This window comes from Lissotriton vulgaris, chromosome 3_1 (genome assembly GCF_964263255.1).
Source record: "Lissotriton vulgaris chromosome 3_1, aLisVul1.2, whole genome shotgun sequence".
NCBI lineage: Eukaryota > Metazoa > Chordata > Amphibia > Caudata > Salamandridae > Lissotriton > Lissotriton vulgaris.
The window spans coordinates 493,291,634-493,304,034 of NC_141689.1; the positions used below are offsets into that span (position 1 = coordinate 493,291,634).

Here is a 12,401-nt window from a genome sequence, read left to right on the forward strand (position 1 = left end):
AGTCATGCACCTACTAAATCCTTCATCCAGACACTTGTACATCCACTCATTCTTCAATATGTAAGACATATTTTAACTTTACAGAAACATACAGTCACTGGATGTTGTCATCAGTGATGTCATCAGTGATGTCATCAGTGATGTCACTGACCATGTCATGAATGATGTAATATGTGACATGATCAGCAGTGGATTGCGGGTGCCCGATATATAGTTAGTGCAACTAACTATATATGTGAATATCAATGGTTTTGTGTGAGTAAAATAAGGTTTTGTAAATGCTAATTCCTAACTATATATGGTCTATAACCTATGGTTTTTTCAGTGAATATATATATATTTTCGAGCCAAACACAGCACCGAAACCGCCCTCATCGCAGCTACTGACGACATCCGAACACTACTGGACAACGGTGAAACAGTGGCCCTCATTCTACTCTACCTCTCCGCCGCTTTCGACACATCTGCCATAGCACCCTCATACAGCGCCTCAGCAACATTTGAATACAAGGAAATGCCTTGGACTGGATCACCTCATTCCTCGCTGGGAGAACTCAAAGAGTCCGACTTCCCCCCATTCAACTCGGAGGCCACTGAAGTCATCTGTGGCGTACCACAAGGATCTTCACTCAGTCCCACCCTCTTCAACCGTTACATGAGTCCACTTGCCTCCATCGCGCGTCAACACAACCTTAACATCATCTGTTACGCCGACGACACCCATTTAATCCTTTCCCTCACCAAAGACCCTAACACCGCCAAAACAAATCTTCACGAGGGCATGAAAGAAGTAGCCGAATGGATGAAACATAGCCGCCTAAAACTCAACTCAGACAAAACAGAGGTGCTCATCCTAGGATCTTCCCCCTCTGCCTGGGACGACTCTTGGTGGCCTTCCGCTCTAGGCACAGCACCCACACCCGCAGACCATGCACGTAACCATGGCTTCATCCTAGACTCCTCTCTTTCGATGTCCAGACAAGTCAACGCAGTCTCATCCTCCTGCTTCAACGTACTTCGCATTCTCAAAAAGATCTTCCGCTGGATCCCCCTCGAGACAAGAAAGACTGTCACCAACGCACTGGTCACGAGTCGACTGGATTATGGTAACACACTATACGCCGGAATCACAGCAAAATTACAGAAAAAACTCCAACGCATCCAAAACGCATCCGCGAGACTCATATTAGACATCTCCGCCAAGATCACATCACCGGACACCTAAAAGACCTCCACTGGCTTCCCTTCAACAAAAGAATTACATTCTCACCCACGCACACAAATATATATATATATATATATATATATATATATATATATATATATATATATATATATATATATATATATATATATATATATATATATATATATATATATATATATATATATATATATATATATATATATATATATATATATATATATATATATATATATATATATATATATATATATATATATATAGTGAGGTCATTTGAGATGTCATCAGTGATGTCACTGACCATGTCATGAATGATGTAATATGTGACATCATCAGCAGTGGATTGCGGGTGCGCGAAATATAGTTAGTAAAACTAACTATATAGGAGCAATTTCAATGGTTTTTAAAATGCTAATTCCTAACTATATAAGGCCTGAAACCTATGGTTTTTTAAGTGAATTTACAAGGTTTTCAGTGAATTTGCAAGGTTTTTTAAATGCTAATTCCTAACTATATAAGGCTTGAAACCTATATTTTTTTTCAATACATTTCAAAGGTTTTGTAAATGCTAATTCTATTAGCGGATAACGTTTATATATGTTATTATCCTTCTGGGACCACCTGAGCAGCCATCTTGTTTCTCAGGAGAAGTGAGGCGCAAGAGAGCACAAAACAAGAGTGGAAAACGTGAAAAGGGGGCAGGGTTGAGACCCCCTGTCCCCCTAGCCCTTCTCAGGGGGTCCCAGAAGGACCACCAAGTGCAAAAAAAACCTGTTTTTTTTTTTTAAATCGCGTGGTACGCGCACGGTGCGCGTACCCAGCGATCTTTCGAAATTGTTTTATTTTTTTTTTGCTCTTGGGTTCCTTTTGGGACCCCCTGAGAAGGGCTAGAGGGTTGGTGGTCTCTACCCTGCCCCCTTTTTCGTGTTTTCCACTCTTTTTTTTGGGCTCTCGTGCCTCAGTTCTCCTGAAAAACAAGATGGTGGCCAACACTTACTGGTTTGGACAGTTTGGAATGTTGACAGCCGACTGCCAGCCAATCAGAAACTCGCTGGTGCACATAAGGGTACGCGCACGGTGCGAGTATGGTGAGCGCATGAGATGTCATCAGTGATGTCATGAGTGATGTCACTGACCATGTCATGAGTGATGTAATATGTGACGTCATCAGCAGTGCATTGCGGGCGCGCGAGTTATAGTTAGCTGAACTAACTAGAACGGGGGAATTTCAATGGTTTTATATGAGTGAAATGTCCAGCTAACTATAACATGTGTGAAACCTACGGTTTTTTCAGTGAATTTCAAAGGTTTTGTAAATGCTAATTCCTAACTATACCGTGTGTTGTACAATTGTGGTCGAATGTGTGCATGGATTCATCTCTCTTGATATACGATGGACGTCGATTGTTTGATGTACAACAATCCTTTAACCCCTCCCACGCTTACGACGGAACCGCTCCGTCATAGCCCTCAGGTGGGCTGCGCTGGTGACGGAGCAGTTCCGTAAAGGCCTGCCCGGCACGGCTGTGCGGCGCTGATTTCGCGCCTGCGCTGACGTTCTGAAGAACGGGCAGGTCCATGACTGAATCAGATGAGTCACATTGTAAATAGCCGGCACCATGGCGCATCTTTTGCACCGCCGCTGAGTCACAAAAGTGACGCAACGGCAGAGAAAAACAGGTGTAAGGGGCTTGTAAATCTGCCCCAAGGTGTCTAAAGGTAGGGTAGGGAGTTAAGGGAAATTTAAAAATTATGGGAAGAGCAGTCTGGAAAAGAAAGTAAAGGAGGAGGAGTGGCAGAAGGGGAGTGAGGATGGACATATGGAAGGAGAGTAAGGGACAAAGAGGGATACATACAGTAGGGTAAGGGGAGTGAAGGTAAAAGAAATGGAAAGATGGTGAGGGAAGGGGATTTGAGGACCCCCTGCGCAGGCCTAGGGGGTCAGAGTGCTTCTACCCTGCCCCCCTTTTGAGTGCTACACCTTGGTTTTTCTGCTTTCCTGTGCCTCAGTCTACAGAGGCACAAGATGGCTGCTAACAATTTCTGTTTTAGAGTGTTGACTGACAGTGGCAGCCTATCAGCATGAAGCTCGTGCACGGCAAGGTGCGCACACGGTGCGTGCTTATAGATATATAATTGATTTCAACTTTAATTTTCTCAGCAACTACTGGAGGGATTTACATCATTTAAACAAAAGCGTGATCTGCGTTCCAGACCCTACCATTTTCCCAAATTTGGTGTAATTCCGTTCAACGGTTCGGGCTGTAGCCGTGTCTAAACGTCCTATGGAAATTAACATGGGGAAAACACGTTTTGGGACCCCCCTTTTTTTCTCGGCCCCCGCTTGACGAATCTTCCCGAGACTTTCAGGGAAGGAGCGTAGCGTAGCGGGCCATCTTCTTTGAGAAATTTGCGGAGATTCATCAACCGGCGCCAAAGTTATTCCCAATAGAATGTTGCGGATTTCCTATGGAAACTAGGTCCAAACTATAACTACCTACTGGCGACCGCCAGTAGGATATATATATATATATATATATATATATTCACATACACTTACAATTTTGTGGTAAAGGCATGCAAGATAATTTGAGCTTTGCGCCATATAAACAGCAGGCTACACTATACAAATAATAAGTCCATTAGGTTTTGTAGGTGTATTAATCTGTCCCCAAACTATAGATTAACGAAATAAATGTAATACATTAGCCAGTATACATATTAGCTCATCTAATAGGAACATTAAACGTAAACCATACCTTATCTTTGGCCACTGGAAGTGTTGTTTCCGGACAGGGTGCTATTTGAGAATCTTGCAAGGGTGGAAGACGTCCTTTTACATCCGGTGTCCTTGGTAGTGCCTGAACCAGAGGTAGTTTCACAGATGCTGGAACTGAATATCTGCGATCTTCTCTTAAAGGCACTAGCTGGCGATTTATAGGGGATGACTGCGTGGGAGACTGAATTCGTTGCCGCTTAGTATCAAAAGGAACAGGTTGCTCTTCACTTCGTCTCCTGCAAAATAAATTGGTCAATTTGCAACTTTAAAATAGCTGTATATTTAAAATGTGAATTAAAGGAACACATTTTAAATACGGTTGGTAAACACCTTACTATTAAAACAAAGTATTATGTTTATGTGTATATTTAAAGCCAAGGTGATAAAGACATTATAAAGGCTGAATAAATGAGTGTAGGGGTTTATTCAAGTATACCCATTTGGGGCATAAGAACAGTTAAATAAACGTGGAACACTACTCATAAACAAAGTGAACAAGATTAGATGGAGGAGACGTCACAGAACCAGAATCAAGAGATCAGCTTTAAAGCGCTTAAAGGAAATTAAGTGTGCAGTCCCCGCCGAATTAAGAGTGGTTATATACACTGCAACAAGTTACAGACTAAAAATAATAATGGATCCTTAGCTTCTACAGAGTTTCAACTAGCTGTGGATCCACTGGTATTCAGGAAGAGCCTTCATCTTATTTAGTGAGACAGTTTTATCTATGTTATGATGTCTCACATGCCAAGTCATTCTACTTTACCTGTCAGTGGCAGTTTTATCTATTTTCGATCTAAAACTGCTCTAATTTTAAACTATTTGGTATAACCAAATGGATGTTACCTACATGTTTAGGATTTCTTTTATTTATCAATACTGCTGATGCGTTTATAAGAAACTACCACTGGGAAAAGTTTTCAAATGAACAGTAGCAGTACCAAAAAATACATGTATTTACATTTTTGGGCTCTCTCCTTTTGTTTGCTTTTTGGTTTGTTTTTCATCTTGTGTTAACTTCTTTTATAAAACGCAATAAAACCTTTTGAAATGAAAAAATATGTCTGTAAAGTAAAAGCCAATACAGGTTCAAACAAAGCGAACTAAGACACTGACAAAATCAGACTGACCAGATTTGCGGCACTTGCACTAAAAATGCCTTAACATGTGCACCTTGTCATTGGTTATGCTTTTAGCCCAAGATATCCTAGCAGGCTATGAAAATATTCTATGACACACTTGCCACTAATGTAGGATGCAGGAGAAAACAGAGGTTTGTGTTAAGAGTGCCTTCCAAGCTCATAACAACCTGTATTAGGCTTTCGCCAGGTAAGGCTTTAAGTTCTCTGGTAGGTTTGGGAAATCCACTATCTTCATATCCAGCCAGGCGAGAGTTCTACTAATGAACAAAGGATTAACTAGAACTAATTTTAACTGCAATTTTTAACAAATGTTATTCAAAATATTTTTTAAATATTTTTATAAAATTATTGTATGTATGTATTTTTATGTTCTTTAATGGTATCTTTTTTAGTACCGAATAAAGATAAATTTGAATTTGAATTTTGAACTAGAACTGCTTTTGTGGACTGAGAAATTCGGTCTCCTGGTCTAGTCACTATTACCAATTTTCTTTGCCTGGACTTCAGAGCAAAACCACTCAGATGGGAGCAAAGTGAAAATCACCAGAGCACGTTCACTAGAATCCTCCACCCCACCGGCACCAAGATGAGGGAAGTAGCTTACGCATAGGACACTGGAGAATCTCTGCTGCTGTGTCCTACCAGGAGACCGGATGGTAGGATAGTCCCAGAGCAATGTTATTCTGATCCAGAGGACAAGCACAGGTAAACCGATTCAAATTTGTCATTGACCATTTGTGGCATAATTCCCGCCTAGTTCTTACTACAGGAACACACATTGGGGAAGGAGAAGGGGCACATGTGGAAAGTAGGAGGAAGCAAAAACACGCAGAACTGAGAGGCATGAGGATGGGCGAAGGGGTCTAGTCTAGGCCCACCCCTTTTATCCGCAGCACACAAGAAAAAAAGATGGTGTTGAGGTGAAGGACTCGTGGGAAGTTGGGAAGTCTGGGTGAAGGGACTGGTTTGGGGAAATCACAAAACAACTTGGGATGGGCTGCATCTGCAGACCAAAACATACCTTCTGGGTTGTGGTCGCCTTTCAATGAAAATAACCTTTTACAATGACTTAAGAGTTCTGGAAAAGGGCCAAACACAAAACAAGTAGGTGGGTTCAGAGGGCAGGGGGACAAAAACACCAAAAAGCTGCAAATTCTCTGCTGAACATACACGGACAGGATGCATACGCCAGTGACTATTTTGCTGCAAAATATCTTTGAACATAAGCACAAGGGCTCTGATATTAAAACTTGACTCAAAGATGGGAGTAGGCCTAGGTACCACTGAAGAACGGAATATGTTGTTGAGCCTGCTTTTCCCTATAACCTGTACAACTATGTGGGAACCAGTTTCATCCTTCTAAAGCCCAACATGGGTATATAGGTTTTACACTATCTTCCCATGACCAATCTATTCAGTAAAAACTCTTTCAGAGATATTTCAGATAAAGGTGTGCTAAAACCCGACCCCCAAACCCAAGTTGCAAGTGGAATCGGTCAAAAGACAGAACCTGCTTATTACGGCCCAAAAACTAAACACTACATGTAGTATGCAGCGCAGCAGATTTTCTGCACCAATCTACAGTGCCAATGTAGTACACTATCACATCAGGGCATAGTCTAAAGAGCATTCATTATTTGTCTGTGTTTCTTCTGTGCATACCTCTAGGTTACTCTTTGTCACTCCTTAACTGACTGTTTCGATCAGTGGTTCTTAATCTTGTGGGCCCTACTTAATCATGACTGGAAGCCAGGGATCCCCACGAAATCCTTTTAGATTCCGGCGACCCCCACTAAGTCATTACTATAATATTTCATTTTCCAAATAGTCACAGACCCCCACTGTAGGTGTAAGAACCACTGGTTTATATCATTTATGATGGCTTCCTGTACAGACTGTATGTCATGAACGGCTTCTGTGTCATCCTGGGGGTATAGTTATACAGCATTTATGTTAGGTTATATTGTTTATAACGTGCACAGCTGCCCCAGCAAAGGGCCGTCCCAGCGCTAATAGCAGCTAACAGAAACAATAAAAAACTAAGGAACCTACTTTGAGGGGAAGAGATGTGTCTTAATTGACGGAATGCCAACTAATTGGTCAAGCAGCAGATTGTCGTGGGAGAGAGTTCCATAGTTTAGCGCCAGTGTGCAGAAGGAAGGCCCACTAGCCCGTACTCTCCTTACCCCAGGAACAACCGCCAAATCATGGCCCATGGAACGAAGTTGGCTGGAGGGAATACAAGAGAGCAGGGTCGCCAAATTATCAGCGGAAGAAGAGTTCAGGATTTTAAAAGCGATGTAAAGGGACTTAACTCCACGCGTCTTGCCACCGGCAACCACTGTAGTCGGCGGATGGCATTAGAGATGGAGCAAGTTCACGGGAGAACAAAAAGAATTCTGGCCACTGCGTTCTGAACCCTCTGTAATTTCAAAGTCTCAGATTTATTAATCCCTAGATCGAGTGACCTGGCATAATCCAATCTAGACAGAATGGCAGCCTGAATGATAACCTGTCGAGTGGCCGGATCAAAATAACCTAGTAGTGGTTTGAGCCCCCGCACAATGCCGAAGCAGGCCCCTGCCACTTTCTTGGTTTGGGCCTGAAAGCTGAGGGCAGAGTCCACCTAGACACCAAGATTTTACCATCTGTTTGGGGGTGGGAGCATAGCCCAAGCTTGTAGGTCACCAACGCTCACTCCACAACTCTACATACCGTCCAATCAGCAGGACTTCAGATCTACTCGCGTTGAGCTGCAAACAGTTGGACGACAACCACTGAGTAATAGCTGCAAGATCGCCCCGAAACTGCACAGAATTGCCAGAGAGTGCCACTACCAGCTGTGTATCGTTGGCATTTGATACGATTGTCAGCCCTCTGCTCCTAGTCACAGCTTCTAGTGGTTGAACGTTATGGTTAAACAGTGTGGGGCTCAATTCTGAGCCCTGAGGAACAGCTTGTTTGATAGTAAGGATCCACGAGGAAAAAGGGGGAGCTGTCACCTGGAAGGCCCTCTCAGAAAGAAGAGGCAAACCAATCCAGGGCGGTGCCCACAATACCCGCCTTCTCCAGCCGTTGCTACAGAATCTGGTGGGAGAAGGTATCAAACGCGGCACTGAGGTCTAATAGAATCAGTGCCGAAGTACGTCCCTCATCCAGTGTGACCCACAGCTGTTCGGTCACTGCTAGGAGGGCAGACTCCGTGCTGTGGCCTGGACATAAGTCTTAAGATCATTTACAACAGATGCCAGTTTCCTGTGGATGCAATAGCCTGCTCCTCTGTTGCTTTTGAGTGGACACTAAAGAGCATTTAAAATAACTGCATGTAATCAGGCCATGTCCATACACCCCCTCCTCTAACTTCAATGTGAATCCTATAGAGCTTGCACAATAGCCATCTGTAACCAATGCTCCGGTGAGACACTTGTCTGTCCACTTGAGGGTAGTGCCTAAAGGACATTTACCGTGGCTGCATTTCTTCTGTACATGCCTGTGGCTTACTACTCATCACTTTTGGCTGAACCCTATAGTTCATTTACTACGGCTTTCTGTATTCAATGGATGCCTGTGGGTTACTCTCCTGTCGCTTTGGGAGATTACATAAAGTATCTGCTATGACTGGCACTATCCAGTGCATAATTTGGGTTGTTCCTATGTCGCTTTTGAGTTGATTTATAGAAACCCATTTAATCCTCCCCAACAATCGATTTCAGAAAAGCGCACACTTTCTCACTACTCTTCCAGCCATTATACACCTTGGCACTGCGGGCTACGAGAAGTTAAGAATACTACTAATGTTACTCATGCTCCACAGCAAAACAATTCACACACAGGTCACACTGCAATTCAATATTCTTCCAAGTAACACTCACTGCAGTGCTTCTTTCTCCCTATACACTAATACACAATTATAATTAAAATGGAAGAGTTCATGTGAACATCCAACTACTAAGCAGTTATTGGAACCTCAATCCAGAGTGTCTTTGTCTGTACTTAGTCTCTTACAGTGTTGAAGAATAAGTGCATTCATGACACCTCCAACTTTAGTCAGCTTTTTTGCTGTAAAAAAGTTGTTTTTCTTGAATGTGGGCAATGTTTATTCACATTTACTGCTCAAGCTGTGTTTATAAACCTACGTCTCTTCACTCACCATTATTTCAGAAGGAAGGCCGTACTGCTCAAAAGCAACAGTTATTCCTTTCCTTTACTCCGCCTGCTGTATGGTTTAGCACCCAAACACATCCATTTCTACTTCTGCCTGTGGTGGGAAACTATCATTTCGATGTACATTAAAAAACATTCTATTTGTCAAGTGAAAATGTGATCAACTAGTCCTCAAGACATGGACTTACCTTCAAGTGTTTGAAACCGATGAAGATAATGATGATGGTAACAACTCACTGACAGGTTAGAGAGTAGTTCCTTATGGTTCCTAGCTGTCCTTTTCATGCAAGACCTCTGGGGTCAATGAAGATGGCGGGTGCAGGGAGTGGGAAGATGTCAAAGTGACAGAGGCCTCGGTCAGCTGATTTGACACAATACCAAGTCAGAGGTTGGACCTTAAAATTATATCCAAGTCACAATATCAATCAACAGTATAAATTTAACAGGGTGGGGCTGGGATTTCCAATACACTTGTACTATGTTTGAAAATGATGCTTTACAGGACTTAGTTTAATGTTTACATGCATTGAAAAGACGGGAGCGAATACATTTTTACTACAGATATTGGGGATAGGGGATACTTCAAGACTTATTCAAGAATTGCATTTTATTTGAACAGAAAGAAAGAAAACGCAAATTAATAAGAGCAGTGCTGCTCGGTACAGTGATCAATCACACAAGAAAAAAAAAAGAATCGATAAAGATATCTATCAATATAGAACCACTGGCTTGATACCAGTACATTAAGCACTGTCAAAGACAAGAGAACTAGCCTTGGTAGGTGTGTGTTTGTTTGCAAACATATGTAAAAATAAACTGGTAATATGTCAACCTCATAAAAATAAACAAATGGTCCATCAGACCAGTGGGCCCATGCTCTGGCACTGTTGTGCTCAACTTTATAGGCGGTTGTGCACATATGATCAGACAAAATGCTACCACTCACTGTGTAAGACAGACAACTGATGAAGTAGGCGGACTTACTGCCATATATTGTATGCTGTTGAGGGTATTTTTTTTTTACTAGTGTTAGAAATGGGGGTCTTAGTTGGCAGTGGTATAAACCCTGTCCAAGGGTGGACCCTTCCTTCTAATCAGGGTAAGGGGACTGCACACCCATGATAGCCTTTGCTCAACCTCTTGGTAGCTTGACACGAGCAGTCAAGCCTATTTCAGAGGCAATGTGTAAAGTAATTGTACATAATACACACAGTAACGCAGTGAAAACACTACAATATGACAAAACACTAGTTTAGACCAAATAAAGCATCTCTATCTAAACCAAACAAGACAAACGACAATGCTCCAATATGCAGAACTCAAAATATTACGTTTTTAAAGGTTAAGCAATTCGGTCCATAGAACTCTGTGAATACAGTGATTTTACACAAAGTACCTTGGATGCCTCAAAATCCACAAAGAAAAACAGCCACAGAGTGAAGCATTGGAAAAAGCAGGTATGCATCGGTTCCGGAGTCCCTGGGGAGGCAATGCGTTGAAGTGTTGCATCAAATCAGGACTATAAGGGGAAGCGAGGAGTCAAAATCCAAGACGGTTCTGGCCTGCGGGTGATGCGTGGGGAATCTTGGCGCACAGGTGCAATGCCTGGAAATGTGACGCGCTGGAGGTCGATGTGGCAGCAGCAAATATGCACTGGGTCGATTTCTTTAGCTGCAGCCCCACAGTGTGTTGATTCTTTCAGCAGCAAAGCCGGCCCTGCATCGGAGTCACTGTTTGGGTTTCGGAGTCATGGAGTGCTGAGCTTGGGCTGCGTTGGTTTCTTCAGCCGTGGACAGGCGCTGCGTCGATTTCTTCAGCTGCATGGTGGTGGTGCGTGAAAATTTCTCCTGCACAACGCTGCTGTATCTGAAAAACAGGCAATGGAAGGGCGATGTGTCGATTTTTGAGTCTTTTGCAGCTTTTTTTTTTAGCAGGAACAAACTTCAAGGGCCGAGAGCTGGAGTTGGCACCACAAGGCAGGTTAGAACTCCCAAGCAATTTCTGGGATGCAGCAGGTGACGTTTTGATGGCCCCGAGTTTTCCAACAGGAGGAAAGCACGCAAAAGCTGTTGGAGAAACTTGGAAAAGCTGGATGCATTGCAAAGTCCAGTCCTTTCACTGCCACAAACCCAAAATCCAAGACGATTCTGGCCTGTGGGTGATGCGTGGGGAACATAGGCGCACAGGTGCAATGCCTGGAAATGTGACGCGCTGGAGGTCGATGCGGCGGCCGTAAACAGGCGCTGGGTCGATTACTTTAGCTGAAGCCCCACAGTGTGTTGATTCTTTCAGCAGCAAAGCCGGCCCTGCATCGAAGCCACTGTATGAGTTTCGGACTTCGGAGTCATGGAGTGCTGAGCTCGGGCTGCGTTGGTTTCTTCAGCCGTGGACAGGCGCTGCATCGATTTCTTCTGCTGCATGGTGGTGGTGCGTGAAAATTTCTCCTGCACATCGGTGCTGCATCTGAAAAACAGGCAATGGAAGGATGGATGTGTCGATTTTTGAGTCTTTTGCAGCTTTTTTTTTTTAGCAGGAACTTCAAGGGCCCAGAGCTGGAGTTGGCACCACAAGGCAGGTTAGAACTCCCAAGCAATTTCTGGGATGCAGCAGGTGACGTTTTGATGGCCCCGAGTTTTCCAACAGGAGGAAAGCATGCTAAAGCTGTTGGAGAAACTTGGAAAAGCTGGATGCATAGTAAAGTCCAGTCCTTTCACTGCCACAGACCGAAACAGCAACTGCAGGCCAACCCAGCACAGCAACACACAGCAAATGGGCAGTACTCCTCTTGACAGTTCTTCAGCTCTTTTTCTTGGCAGAGTCCTCAGTTCCAGAAGTGTTCTAGCAGTCTGTTTTTTTAGGTCCAATACTTATACCCCTTTGGCCTTTGAAAAAGGCATTCTTCATATGTTTGTCTTTGTAGTGCGCGTGTTCTTGTACTGCCCGGTCTCTTCAGACACACCCAAGGGGTTTGGAGACAGCATTGCAAGAGGCCAGGCACTTTCCTATTCAGCTATAGGTGACAACTCCTCCCACCACTCTAGCTCAGGAAGGCCCATCAGACTGGTGATAGGCCATCAGGATATGCAGGGCACACCTCAACTCCCTTTGTGGG

General features: G+C 43.4%; 1 protein-coding gene across 1 annotated transcript in view; it reads right to left on the minus strand.

Moving 5' to 3' along the window:
* Positions 1-12,401, minus strand: part of TENT2 (terminal nucleotidyltransferase 2) — a 569,767-nt gene that overhangs the window by 477,663 nt on the left and 79,703 nt on the right. Inside the window, exon 3 of the mRNA XM_086960733.1 lies at positions 3,964-4,219. Coding sequence (XP_086816859.1) covers positions 3,964-4,219 — 256 coding nt within the window. The remainder of the gene's footprint in view (positions 1-3,963; positions 4,220-12,401) is intronic.